Source organism: Pogoniulus pusillus, chromosome 7 (assembly GCF_015220805.1).
Source record: "Pogoniulus pusillus isolate bPogPus1 chromosome 7, bPogPus1.pri, whole genome shotgun sequence".
In the NCBI taxonomy this organism is placed as follows: domain Eukaryota; kingdom Metazoa; phylum Chordata; class Aves; order Piciformes; family Lybiidae; genus Pogoniulus; species Pogoniulus pusillus.
In genome coordinates this window covers 41,521,634-41,536,534 of record NC_087270.1, presented here as the reverse complement: position 1 = coordinate 41,536,534, position 14,901 = coordinate 41,521,634, and the positions used below count along the sequence as shown (strand labels likewise).

The following is a 14,901-nucleotide window of genomic DNA, read 5'->3' as shown; positions in this document are numbered from 1 at the left end:
GATTGGGTATTTCCTCTATCATGGCATTGTTTAGTGCTCCAGGCCTTGCCCCAAGCTCTTCTGGGTGAGGTTTGGAGTTCAGATGAGTTTGGGGAGAAAAACATCTTGTCATCCAAAAATGGCAGCTTAAAGAGATTACAATAATTACAAATTCATCTTCAACTCATTAAATTCTTTTGGATAATCTGAAAAGTAGTGCTGTGAAGCTGCTCATAAATGATTTAGGGGAGGGCTGGAAAACATTTCATTAGAAACTTTTGCAGCATTACATGTAAAGAACAACAACAACAAAAAGAGCAAAGAAGTACCCTTAAAATAAAAAATAATTACCCTTTGTTGGACTCAAACCTACTTCTGTTGCTGCTTCTTTTACTCTTTGCAGAAATGACAATAACAAAACTCTTGGATCTGTGTCCTCCTGCTTTTTTTTGTTTGTTTGTTTCCCTGAATTCTGTGTTTTCTCCAGAAAAGGAGCTGGAAGGTGTTGAGAGAAGGGCAGCAAGGCTGGGGAGGGGCCTGGAGCACAGCCCTGTGAGGAGAGGCTGAGGGAGCTGGGGGTGTGCAGCCTGCAGCAGAGGAGGCTCAGGGCAGAGCTCATTGCTGTCTGCAGCTGCCTGCAGGGAGGCTGTAGCCAGGTGGGGTTGGGCTCTGCTGCCAGGCAAGCAGCAACAGAAGAAGGGGACAGAGTCTCAAGCTGTGCCAGGGGAGGTCTAGGCTGGATGTTAGGAGGAAGTTGTTGGCAGAGAGAGTGGTGAGAGGCTGGAATGGGCTGCCCAGGGAGCATCAAGCCATCCTTTCCCAAATGTCAGTCACAAGAGGAAAGAATGAGAAGCACAGAGGAATTTAACACACTGCTGTGAAAGGAGATTGAAAAACAATCGGCGCTCGTGTTTGGGCAGCAGCAAACTCAACACAGCAGTGCTGCTGCAGCCTCAGAGGCACACATCATTTACCATATGCTGCTGCCTCTATGGCAGATAGGTTGCTCTCAGTGCTTCTGAGGTGGTGAGGATTCCTGGAATGCCTGTGACTTGTGTGCAGCATAAGCTCTAAATGGTGTGAAGCTAAAGAAAATCCTTGCAAGAACTTCTCCAGAGCAGGGCCAGGAGGATGCTCAGAGGCTGCAGCAGCTCTGCTGTGAGCACAGACTGAAAGAGTTGGGGCTGTGCAGGCTGGAGCAGAGGAGGCTCCCAGGGGACCTTCTTGTGGCCTTCCAGGATCTGAAGGGGACCTCCAAAAAAGCTGGGGAGGGACTTTTGAGGCTGTGAGGGAGTGCCAGGACTGGGGGAATGGAGCAAAGCTGGAGGTGGGGAGAGTCAGGCTGGAGGTGAGGAGGAAGTTGTTGAGCAGGAGAGTGGTGAGAGGCTGAGGTGGGTTGCCCAGGGAGGTGGTGTGGCTGGAGGTGTTTGAGGCCAGGCTGTGTGAGGCTGTGTGCAGCCTGCTCTAGGGTAGGGTGTCCCTGGGCATGGCAGGGGGGTTGGAACTGGCTGCTCCTTGTGGTCCCTTCCAACCCTGACTGAATCTATGATTCTAACTAAATGGCCACAATGTCAGGGTACAAGCCTGTGATTCACAACTGGGGCAGAAAAAGTACAAACCAGCCTGTCTGTACCTAGGCAGCACATTCATCAGCCCTGTAAGCAGCCAGTTAGAGAGGGACCCTTAGAGCAAAAGCCTTTACTTGGGTACATGTTAGACATTTTGCTTAAGGATTAAAGTTCTTCCCATGTTTAATCAGTTTTTAGAGTGGGAAGGAAAACAGAATGAAATGCAGTCTCTTTCATTAGTCTCCCACCCCACTAAAGTCACAAACCCCATCAGTGCTCTCAGCAAAAAGGCCACCAGCAGCAGCAGGCACAGGAACTGTTAATTGTAATTAAAGACTTTATTTGGAACCGAGAGCGGAGTTTTAATCGGGATGAGAACAGACCCTTGCTGTGTTAACCTTCAGAAAGCATTTACTGAGCAGAATGGGCCTCTTTAAATCAGAAAGAGGGGTCTTTAAACTTCTGGCGTGGGTTTTCAGCTTGATTATCTGCTCAGTGGGATATGGAGGAAAATCCTTGCTGGGCCAGTTATTATTAATTTGCACTTACGCAGCACTTACGAGGCAAGTCCTGCGCAGTGAAAGCAGAGGATGAGAGCATGGGAAGTTCTGTTCTGCCCTTAAAATGAATGAATGAAACCCTAAAGGGGCCAAGGATGCCAGGGGATATGATTCTGTAAAGGACAGAGAGGCACTCTCCTGAAGGAAGGCTGGAGGACTGTTTAGAAAGACTTGTAGCAATGGGATGAGGGGCAGTGGTAGATTTAGGCAGGGTAGATTTAAGTTGGACATCAGGAGGAAGTTCTTTGCAATGAGGGTGGTGAAATGCAGGAACAGGTTGCCCAAGGATGTGGTTGAGACCCTGTCCCTGGAGACATTCAAGATCAGATTTGATGTGGCTCAGAGTATTCTTCACAGAGGAGTGATTGACATTGGAATGGGCTGCCCAGGGAGGTGGTGGAGGCACCGTACCTGGAGGTGTTCAAGCAAAGCCTGGATGAGGCACTTAGTGCCATGGTCTGGTTGACTGGATAGGTCTGGGTGCTAGGTTGGACTGGATAAGCTTGGAGGTCTCTTCCAACCTGCTTGATTCTATGACCTAGTTGGAGGTGGCCCTGCTGACTGCAGGGGCATTGGACAAGACGATCTTTGAGGGTCCCTCCCAACCCACTGCAATCAGTGCCATAGAATTGTGCAATGAAGCCTCCCAGGCTTCTACACTGTAATTCACTACATTCATCCTGGAAAGACATTGCAAAATCTGGGCTCACTACCATCTCAACCTCAGGTACAGGTCTCAGTGAAAGCCTGGGTCAAAATCAGATCTCAGAGGTCAGAGGTATGCAGGATCTTCAACCACTCCAGGCAGCAGAGGCACTTACCAGCTCGCAAGTAGAACTCTGTCCATTCAAATTCTGACTTTGGAAAAACAGACACAGGTGGTTCAAGGTCCAGGACACTTCCATCCAAATCCTTGAGAAGGGCCTTCCTTGAGCCTTTGCATCTCTTTTCAGGGAACACGGTGTCCTCAGAGGTCTGTTCACTAACAGGTAGAGGAGATAAGGTTAATATGAAGGAAAGAGCAAAAGGAGAGCACTGTGGTGCTGTTGGTAGCTTATTGACAGCAGTGGCAAAGGCTTCTCCACACACATGTGATGTCTTGAACTCACTTGCCCTAGAAATGAATAAAATGAAAGCCAAGCAAACATGGATGAAACCCAAGCAGATCAGCTGAGGTCCAGCATTCACAGCAGTGGAATTCTATGGTGTTATAGTTTGGCATGGTTGCATCCAAGATGACCCAATCCAAACTGATATCCTCTCTTCCCAAACATCAGCTAGTTTTGGACAGAGAAAATAATCTGTCTGGTTGGTTGGCCAGGGCTGGGTGCTAGGTTGGACTGGATGAGCTTGGAGGTCTCTCCCAACCTGGTTGATTCTATGATTCTATGGTTGCTGATATATACTGATATACAATATATATATATAAATATATGTACTTCAAATGTGGTAATCATATAGGAAATAGATTTACAGTAAAGGCAAAGAAACCAATGGGCCCATTCTCAACATATATCAAGAGAGGTGGAGAATACCTCTGGCCCTGACAACTATTCCAGTACTCCAACATCTCTCAGAAGATCCAGAATTTTGGGGCTCTGCAGCCTGGAGAAGAGAAGGCTTCCAAGAGACCTTCTAGTAGCCTTCCAGTATCTGAAGAGGGCCTAGAAGAAGGCTGGGGAGGGACTATTGACAAGGTCTTGTAATGACAGGAGGAGGAAGAATGGGTTTAAAGTGGCAGAGGGGAGATTGAAAGTGGCTGTTAGGCAGAAGTTGTTTGCAGTGAGGGTGGTGAGACACTGGCACAGGTTGAGGGTGGGGAGACACTGGCACAGGTTGCCCAGGGAGGCTGTGAAGCACAGAAGCACCCAGTGTGAAAGATCACACTGGGTGCTTCTGTGCTCCACAACCTCCCTGGAAGTGTTGAAGGCCAGGTTGGATGAGCCCTTGAGCAACCTGTTCTAGTAGGAGGTGTCCCTGCCTGCAGCAGGGGGTTGGAACTGGCTGAGCTTTGAGGTCCTTTCCAACCTAAACCATTCTATGATTCTCTGATTTCAGCTGGTTAGGTCTACCAGTGGGACATGCAAAGTCCTTCCTAGCTTTGCTATATTTATTCCCTGATGTTTCTATTTCCTCTCTTGCTCTAAGGCAGTGCTCACCTTCTCTTTGATGGGACATATCCATCAAGATGCCCCTTCAGGATGCTAAAGCAGAGCAATGCAGCCTCAGCCTGGATCAAGCAAAGGTGGATTAAATCAATGCATGCAGGTAATGCATGAGGAGGCCTGAGAGATGTAATAACCCTCAGAGTTTTACCAGACTACTGAGAAAGCATTCATTAATCCACGTGCATTTGTCACATTGGAAAAGCACCAGCCCTTGCAGTCAGCTGTGTATTCAGCAGCTCACTAACAGCATAATATTGTGGGATGGATACAAGAGTGAAACATAATGGGAGCTGACAAGCTGGACAGGTCTCAGAAATCTACACGCAAAGTAATGCCCTGAGCAAAAAAAGCAGAAGCATGGGGGGAAAAAATAACAAATATTCTGGTAGAAAGCTTGAGGGGCTCCAGGCAGAGCAGTGTGGGACACCTCCAATTATTTTTGACTGGCAAGTAGAGTCCATGCTGGATTTTTTTTTCCTGCTACTCCAAGGCTCTCCTGACATGGCCTCTGCATTGTGCTCACTGGTTGTAATACACAAACAGCCATGTGGCTTCCATGGGATGTGGTATGCTTAAACCACTGCAACCACCAGCAACTTCAGGTTACAGAAGAAGCTCTCTGCCCTCCCTCCTCCATGTTCCACCACACACAGATGATATTTTCCCTGGGCAGAAGCAGTTCTGGCAATCGTTTGACATCTCACAGCCTGCCTGGTACCGATCAACATTTCTGATGGGATCTCGCAGGCAAAAATCAAGCTCCACATCCCTGACCAAAAGGACATCTCCTGTCTCAGGGCTTATTTCTTCCTGCAGGTCCTGACATTTTCTGCAGCCTGAGGCTGAGAAGTCAGAGATGCTCAGGATGGAGCTTTAAGAAATGGGCTATGTGAGGCTTGTTTTGCTATACAAATGTCAGCAAAAGAGGAAACCCTCCAATTTTAAACCATTGCCTTGAACTAAGTTTCTGTTTGCTCCTTTCTCTGTGGTTTCTTTGGATTGGTTTGTTCTCTTTTTGGTTTGGTTTTGTGTTGTTTGGTTGCTGTTGGGGACTTTTTCTGATTTTTTTTTTGTTGCTTGGTTTATTTTTTTTGTTTGGGTTTGGGGTTTGGGGGGGGGTGTGCTTGCTTTTCTGGATTTCAGCTGTTCTCTGTATGTTTGATGTCTGACCTGCTTCACCTTTGCCAGGCAGGAACAGTACAAAGGCAGAGACAGAGAAAAGAATGGGACTGCTCTGCAGTGAAGATGCAGTGAAGATGATCCCAAAGCACTGTAGGTGCACAAACTGCTGACAAAGCATATTACCTTGCTGGCTGAAAGTAGACCTTGTCGTTCTCACTGACATGTAACATCCTTGATGTCTCCACTGTGATAAGAGGCATGATGCCTAAATGGTCAGCACTGGCCATGATGCAGACATCCCTGTCTTCAGTGTAGCAGCTCCTTGTAAATCCAGTAAAGGTGACTCCTGCCGGTGACAAAGGCAAGGTCAGGAAAGGGTCTTCAGCTGTCTGCAGTCATTGTGTTCTAAGTAAACTACACACAAAGTGTGCTATTCACTTCTTAAACCTGCTGTCCTCATTTACACAGGGCTTCACCAGAGATAGGAAACCAACTGGAAAAATAGCACAGAGCCAGATAGAGTCACAGAATCAACCAGGTGGGAAGAGACCTCCACCATGAGGGTAGTGAGAGCCTGGAAAGTGCTGCCCAGGGAGGTGGTGGACGCCTCATCCCTGGAGGTGTTTCAAGGCCTGATCTACAGTAGGGTGTCCCTGCCCATGGCAGGGAGGTTGGAACCATATTATCCTATAGTTCTATGATTCTGTGCTCCTATGGTTATATGCTCCTATGGTTCTATGATCCTATGCTCCTATGATTCTATGCTCCTATGATTCTATGATCCTATGGTTCTATGATTCTATGGTTCTGTGATTCTATGATCCTATGGTTCTATGATCCTATGGTTCTATGATTCTATGGTTCTATGATTCTATGATCCTATGGTTCTATGATTCTATGGTTCTATGTTTCTATGATCCTATGGTTCTATGATTCTATGGTTCTATGGTTCTATGATCCTATGGTTCTATGATCCTATGGTTCTATGGTTCTATGATTCTATGGTTCTATGGTTCTATGATCCTATGGTTCTATGATTCTATGATCCTACGGTTCTATGGTTCTATGGTTCTATGATCCTATGGTTCTATGATTCTATAGTTCTATGATTCTATGGTTCTATGATTCTATGATCCTATGGTTCTATGATTCTATGATCCTATGGTTCTATGATTCTATGGTTCTATGGTTCTATGATCCTATGGTTCTATGGTTCTATGATCCTATGGTTCTATGATTCTATGGTTCTATGATTCTATGGTTCTATGATTCTATGATCCTACGGTTCTATGGTTCTATGGTTCTATGATCCTATGGTTCTATGATTCTATAGTTCTATGATTCTATGGTTCTATGATTCTATGATCCTATGGTTCTATGATTCTATGATCCTATGGTTCTATGATTCTATGGTTCTATGGTTCTATGATCCTATGGTTCTATGGTTCTATGATCCTATGGTTCTATGATTCTATGGTTCTATGATTCTATGGTTCTATGATTCTATGATCCTACGGTTCTATGGTTCTATGGTTCTATGATCCTATGGTTCTATGATTCTATAGTTCTATGATTCTATGGTTCTATGATTCTATGATCCTATGGTTCTATGATTCTATGATCCTATGGTTCTATGATTCTATGGTTCTATGGTTCTATGATCCTATGGTTCTATGGTTCTATGATCCTATGGTTCTATGATTCTATGGTTCTATGATTCTATGGTTCTATGATTCTATGATCCTACGGTTCTATGGTTCTATGGTTCTATGATCCTATGGTTCTATGATTCTATAGTTCTATGATTCTATGGTTCTATGATTCTATGATCCTATGGTTCTATGATTCTATGATCCTATGGTTCTATGATTCTATGGTTCTATGGTTCTATGATCCTATGGTTCTATGCTCCTATGGTTCTATGATCCTATGCTCCTATGATTCTATGCTCCTATGATTCTATGATCCTATGGTTCTATGATTCTATGGTTCTGTGATTCTATGATCCTATGGTTCTATGATCCTATGGTTCTATGATTCTATGGTTCTATGATTCTATGGTTCTATGATTCTATGATCCTACGGTTCTATGGTTCTATGGTTCTATGATCCTATGGTTCTATGATTCTATGGTTCTATGTTTCTATGATCCTATGGTTCTATGATTCTATGGTTCTATGGTTCTATGATCCTATGGTTCTATGATCCTATGGTTCTATGGTTCTATGATTCTATGGTTCTATGGTTCTATGATCCTATGGTTCTATGATTCTATGATCCTACGGTTCTATGGTTCTATGGTTCTATGATCCTATGGTTCTATGATTCTATAGTTCTATGATTCTATGGTTCTATGATTCTATGATCCTATGGTTCTATGATTCTATGATCCTATGGTTCTATGATTCTATGGTTCTATGGTTCTATGATCCTATGGTTCTATGGTTCTATGATCCTATGGTTCTATGATTCTATGGTTCTATGATTCTATGGTTCTATGATTCTATGATCCTACGGTTCTATGGTTCTATGGTTCTATGATCCTATGGTTCTATGATTCTATAGTTCTATGATTCTATGGTTCTATGATTCTATGATCCTATGGTTCTATGGTTCTATGATCCTATGGTTCTATGATTCTATGGTTCTATGGTTCTATGATCCTATGGTTCTATGGTTCTATGATCCTATGGTTCTATGATTCTATGGTTCTATGATTCTATGGTTCTATGATTCTATGATCCTACGGTTCTATGGTTCTATGGTTCTATGATCCTATGGTTCTATGATTCTATAGTTCTATGATTCTATGGTTCTATGATTCTATGATCCTATGGTTCTATGATTCTATGATCCTATGGTTCTATGATTCTATGGTTCTATGGTTCTATGATCCTATGGTTCTATGGTTCTATGGTTCTATGATCCTATGGTTCTATGATTCTATGGTTCTATGATTCTATGGTTCTATGATTCTATGATCCTACGGTTCTATGGTTCTATGGTTCTATGATCCTATGGTTCTATGATTCTATAGTTCTATGATCCTATGGTTCTATGATTCTATGATCCTATGGTTCTATGATCCTATGGTTCTATGATTCTATGGTTCTATGGTTCTATGATTCTATGGTTCTATGATTCTATGGTTCTGTGATCCTATGGCTCTATGATTCTATGGTTCTATGTTTCTATGATTCTATGGTTCTGTGATCCCATGACCTAGGCAAGAAAAGCAGTGACAGAACAGCCTGTTCAGTAGAACTGGAAGACTAACCTTTCAGCTTCATGAGTCCCAGGACATTTGGACAGCATCCAGTTTTGTGCCATGGGTCACCTGGCCTTTGAGCAGGAACAGTGGCAAATACAGGCCATAGAATCCCAATGTGGCCTCTTAGAGGGTAGTGTGGAGGTCGATCCTCAGCTGTCAGATCAGCTGCCCGTGGCTTAATCCTGTCTCTGATGCAGTCAAATGTTGAGCTCATTGCAACGATGGTGGAGTTTCTAAACTCTATGAGTCTTTTCCCTGTGTGGCACTGCTGGGCATACTGACAGTACACTACTGGCATGAGACCCACAGTGTTGTCCACCAGCACTATGTTGTCCATGATGACACTGCTTCCGAGGTGGAACATGACACCATAGTCGTAATTCTTATAGGATAGGAACCCTGTGATCCTAGTGCACGTCTGAAATCCATCCCCCTGGTACAAGTGAATGCCATGGAGGCTTGAGTGGGCCACATTTTCACTGCAGTGCTCTCCCTCTAGCAAACACTCTTGGCCCCTGATATGGAAGCCAATCCTCTCCGATCCTGCCACAGCATTGCCATGGAGGCAGACACCAGTGACATGGTTGACTTCGATGCCAGCAGCCCAATTTACTAAGCCTTCTGGCTGCCTGCTCAGCACAACGAGGTTCCTGATGAGAGAATGGCTTTGCCCTTCCAAACTGATGCCAGGTCCAAGCGTGTTGAACACCACGTTGTTGTGCAACACGATCCCATTGCTCATGAGTGCTTTAATGCCAGCTCCACAGCTACCAGCAATGCTGGATGACACCACTGAGGACCCTTGGGATACATTTCTGAACTCAATGGCAGAGAGCTGAGGAGGCCCAAAGTTTAAAAATTCAATGTTGGAGAGTTGAAGGACACCTGCAGTGAGACAAACACAGTGAAATACATGCTTACAGAACTCCCTCAGCACTGGGCAGAGGACAACACTGGAAAGCCTGCTCAGGCATACAATAGCAGCTGGTTTTTGGCAGTGTACTGCCAGGATGTCAGGGGTTGGAAGGGACCTCCAGAGATCGTTGAGTCCAACCCCCCTGCCACAGCAGGACTATAGTATCTAGCTCAGGGCACACAGGAACACATCCAGACAGGCCTTGAGAGGCTCCAAAGGAGGAGACTCCACAACCTCTCTGGGCAGCCTGTTCCAGTGCTCTGGGACCCTTCCAGTCAAGGAGTTCGTCCTCGTGTTGAGATGCAACTTCCTGTGCTGTAGTTTATACCCATATTGGCCTTGTCCTAAGCAATGGGGATTTGTTCAGACACATACAGAAAGTTGTCACAAAAAGCAAGCAAGTACAGACCTTCCTAAAATACCTTCCACTAGTAGGAACTGTGATTTATACTCATTTCTCATACACAGCACACAGTCACAGTTTGCTGAGAACTGCATAGCACATGGGAGGGGGCACATCTGGTCCTAGACTGCACTTCACTGGACTGGTATGGTAGACAAAGACAGGTGAACCTCACCTTCAAACTCTGTCCCACTGAAGTCTGTGAAACGTCCCACCAGCATTCTCCCAGCACAAGCCACATCAGACTTGATCTGTATGTTCCTCGTAAGGAGTCCAACTTCTGCAGCCAAAGGGATGTGCTTGCCATCTTCTGTGTCATGGGAGTGCCCTGCAGAGTTGCAAAGCAGGAAATGTGCTAAGTGTCTATCACACCTGTAAAGCAGAGCTTTGAGAGACATAAATGCTGACAGCTCTGCACAGCTTCCCTGCAGGATCTGCACTGACATTCAGGTGTGTTTCCTGCAGCGCAGTGCAGAGGCATCAGCACGAAGCCAGAAAGGCCACCTGCCCATCACAGATTCCCCAGGCCCTTCTCTTTTACCAAGGGACTGCATTTTCAGAAGGAGAAGGTGCTAAACCTTTTCCCTCTGGCGTGCAGATGCCAAATGGATGCACAGATTCACACCTGATTATTTTTTTAAGCTGTATGTGCTGAAGTTCAGTAAGCTGCAGAGCTGAGTTCTTGTGAGGATCTGACCAATGGCAGTGGTAAAAAACAGGCTGCCACAGAGCCTGGGCTGTGTGTGGCTTTCCAAAGGAGGCTTCTGAGAGAGTTGGGACTAAATCCCAGGTGACTTTCTGTATCTGCTGGTGTAACCTGCTCTTCTGTGCAATGCAGAGCAATAAACAGCTCTCAAGTGTGATTGGTTATCTGTGGTTATCTATTGCTTTGTGAGGAGAGTCAGGTTGGAGGTGAGGAGGAAGTTGTTGAGCAGGAGAGTGGTGAGAGGCTGGAATGGGTTGCCCAGGGAGGTGGTTGAGGCCCCATGGCTGGAGGTGTTTGAGGCCAGGCTGTGTGAGGCTGTGTGCAGCCTGCTCTAGGGTAGGGTGTCCCTGGGCATGGCAGGGGGCTTGGAACTGGCTGCTCCTTGTGGTCCCTTCCAACCCTGACTGACTCTATGATTCTATGATCTATTTTATACATCTGCAGATGGAATACAAGTGAGCAGAATCTATTATTCTGCTTTGATTATTAAGAGAGTTGAGTGTGACCAGCTCATGTGTGAACTTCTGCTGTAGATATCCACATCTGCCCAGGTGATTCCCAACAATCACATGGCTCCTTCCACTAGAACAGGTCACTCAAGACCTCATCCAACCTGGCCTTGAACACTCCCAGGGAGAGGACATCCATAACCTCCCTGAGCAGCCTGCTCCAGTGTCTCACCACCTTCACTGTAAAGAATTTCTTTCTAATATCCAGGCTAAATCTCTCTTCAAGCTCTAATCCATTTCCTCTCATCCCATCACTAGAAGCCCTTGTAAAGAATCCTTTCCCAGCTTTCTTGTAGGCCCCTCTCAGGTACTCAAAAGCCACTGCAAGGTCTCCCTGAAGCCTTCTTTTCTCCAGGTTGAACAGCCCTACATCTAGCAGCTTATCCCCATAGGAGAGGTGCACTAGCACTGATCATCTCCATGGCCCTCCTCTGGACTCACTCCAGGAGTTCCATTTCCCTCTTATTCTGGGGAGCACCAAAACTGGTACTCCAGGTAGGAGCCCATGAGAGAAGCGTAGAGGGGCAGAATCATAGAATCACAGCATCAAGCAGGTTGGAAGAGACCTCCAAGCTCATCCACTCCAACCTAGCACCCAGCCCTATCCAGTCAACCATAGCACTAAGTGCCTCATCCAGGCTTTGCTTGGACACTTCTAGAGATGAGGACTCCACCACCTCCCTGGGCAGCCCATTCCAATGCCAATCACTCTCTTTGGGAAGAACTTCCTCCTAACATCCATCCTGAACCTCTCCTGGCACAGCTTGAGACTGTGTCCCCTTGTTCTATTGCTGGTTGCCTGGCACAAGAGACCAACCCCAGCTAGCTACAGCCTCCTTTCAGGAATCCCCTTGACCATCCTGCTGGTCACATGTCTTCTGATACAGCCCAGGACATGGTTGTCTTCTGGGATGCAAGGCAACCATTGCTGGCTCATGTTGAGTATTTCATCAGCTGCCAGCCTCCTTGAGACTGCTCTCAAGCCACTCCTCACCCAGCCTATATTTTTGCTTGAGATTGCCCCAGCCCAGCTGTAGGACCTTGCCCTTGGCTTTTATTATGATACCTCAACAAAGGTGAAATGATCTTGGGAACACAGGAAATGGCAATGCTGCTCCAGAAGAAAGCTCATTCAAAGGGAAGCAGATTCCTTACCAATATGCCTGTGCATGAGGCGTTGATGAATTCTTATGCTCCGACCATTGACTTCCTTCAGTGTAACCACCTCAGCTTGGTGGGCTTCATAGGAGGAAGAGCTGATCACAATATCTCCCCCATGATTCCAATCTACTTCATCCTCCACAAGAATCCTGTAAAGCCAAGACACTGAGTTAATATAATCACAATTGTGAGACTCCTGGTCATGAATTTCCTAAGAACTTAACAACAGTTCTGCCTAAGCAGATCTCAGGAAGCATCCACAGGCAATGCTGGAGGAAAAGGCCTTCAGGGTTCTCTGCAAAAACAGATGTCTAAAATATGCTGGAAGAAATGAATCCTGAAGTATCTATTTCACACCACTGATTAATGAGTTACAGAGTCCCAGTGAAGAGTTGTAGGGCTCAGCTAAGCTGCCTTCCAAAGATATGCCAGACTCCCCCCTGGACTACTGCAGCCAGCTCTGGAGCCCCCATTACAAGAGAGCTGTGGAGATGCTGGAGTGTGTCCAGAGCAGGGCCAGGAGGATGCTGAGAGGGCTGCAGCAGCTCTGCTGTGAGCACAGACTGAAAGAGTTGGGGCTGTGCAGGCTGGAGCAGAGGAGGCTCCCAGGGGACCTTCTTGTGGCCTTCCAGCATCTGAAGGGGGCTACAAAAAAGCTGGGGAGGGACTTTTTAGTCTCTCAGGGAGTGGCAGGACTGGGGGGAATGGAGCAAAGCTGGAGGTGGGGAGAGTGAGGCTAGAGGTGAGGAGGAAGTTGTTGGTGATGAGAGTGGTGAGAGGCTGGACTGGGTTGCCCAGGGAGGTGGTTGCTGGAGGTGTTTAAGGCCAGGCTGGATGAGGCAAGTCAGTGCCAGAATATGGAAACTGAAGGAAGTGGCTTTTTATTCATGGAATCAAGCAGGTTGGAAGAGACCTCCAAGCTCATCTGGTCCAGGTCCCTCTGCAGGGCTCTCCTACCCTCCAACAGCTCCACACCTGCTCCTACCATGGTGTCATCTGCAAACTTCCTGCTGCTGGACTCGATCCCCTGCTCCAGATCATCAATAATCACACAGACTTGTGGATGCTCTTTCCCTGGAGGTGTTCAAGGCCAGGTTGGATGAGATCTTGAGCTGTCTGCTCTAGTGGCAGGTGTCCCTGCCTATGGCAGGGGGTTAGAACTAGATAACCTTTGAGGTCCCTTCCAGCCTAAACCATTCTATAATTCTATGGACTTCAGGCCACAGAGACTTACTTTTTCAGCAAGCATCATTCTTCTTCAGAATTAAAATGAAGAACCTAAAACTAGCAATTTTCCCCCCAAGATTCAACACAATTCTTTTTCTATCTAGAAATAGTTCAAGCAGAGTCTGTCACAACTAAAGAGATTAATACCACACATAGGAACATTAATACAGGTTACAGCAACAGGAAGCAAATGTTCACATTTGGAGGTATATTTGGGCAAAATACCACCTTTCATTGCCAGGATCAGCATTAGTGCCCAGATGTGTCCAAGATGCCTTAGGATAAGCACCGTAAATTTGCACCTGCCCATACACACCTGGAAGAAAACAAAAGCAGTTCAGATGTGAGGGGAAAGACTTCAGAATCATAGAATCACAGAATCAAGCAGGTTGGAAGAGATCTCATGGGCTGCCCAGGGAGGTGGTGGAGTCATCATCCCTGGGAGCGTTCAAGAAAAGACTGGATGAGGCACTTAGTGCCATGGTCTACTTGAGTGGATAAAGCTGGGTGCTAGGTTGGACTGGCTGAGCTTGGAGGTCTCTTACAACCTGCTTGACTCTATGATTCTATGATCCAGTCCAATCTAGCACCCTCAATCACCCAGACCATGGGAATTAAGTGCCCCAGCCAGGCTTGGCTTCAACACCTCTAGGGATGATGCCTCCACCATCTCCCTGGGCAGCCCATTCCAATGCCAATCACTCTCTCTGACAGGAACTTCCTAACAACATCCAGCCTAGACCTCCCCTGCCACAACCTGAGGCTGTGTCCCTTTCTTCTCTTGCTGCTTGCCTGGCAGCAGAGCCCAACCCCACCTGGCTACAGCCTCCCTGCAGGCAGTTGCAGACAGCAATGAGCTCTGCCCTGAGCCTTCTCTTCTGCAGGCTGCACACCCCCAGCTCCCTCAGCCTCTCCTCACAGGGCTTTGCTCCAGGTCCCTCCCCAGCCTTGCTGCCCTTCTCCAAACACCTTCCAGCACCTCAACATCTCTCTGGAATTGGAGAGCCCAGAACTGGACACAGCACTCCAGGGGTGGCCTGAGCAGTGCTGAGCACAGGGGCAGAAGAACCTCCCTTGTCCTGCTGCCCACACTGCTCCTGAGCCAGCCCAGGATGCCATTGGCTCTGCTGCCCACCTGGGCACTGCTGCCTCACATTCAGCTCCTCTCTCCCAGCACCCCCAGCTCCCTCTCTGCCTGGCTGCTCCCAGCCACTCTGGCCCCAGCCTGTAGCATTCATCTTTGAGTATTGCCTTTAACAAACCTGAGTTCTAGAACCAAGACAATCTCTTGTACATGGGTTGAAAGTCTTT

The 14,901-nt window shown here is 46.7% G+C and overlaps 1 protein-coding gene across 1 annotated transcript in view; it reads right to left on the bottom strand.

Annotated features, from left to right (window-relative positions):
- PKHD1 (PKHD1 ciliary IPT domain containing fibrocystin/polyductin) overlaps positions 1–14,901 on the bottom strand; it is a 296,674-nt gene that overhangs the window by 76,191 nt on the left and 205,582 nt on the right. The window contains exons 54-59 of the mRNA XM_064146703.1: positions 13,819–13,906; positions 12,358–12,512; positions 10,163–10,315; positions 8,675–9,553; positions 5,581–5,743; positions 2,929–3,089 (exon numbers count right to left, since the gene is read on the bottom strand). Coding sequence (XP_064002773.1) covers positions 2,929–3,089; positions 5,581–5,743; positions 8,675–9,553; positions 10,163–10,315; positions 12,358–12,512; positions 13,819–13,906 — 1,599 coding nt within the window. The remainder of the gene's footprint in view (positions 1–2,928; positions 3,090–5,580; positions 5,744–8,674; positions 9,554–10,162; positions 10,316–12,357; positions 12,513–13,818; positions 13,907–14,901) is intronic.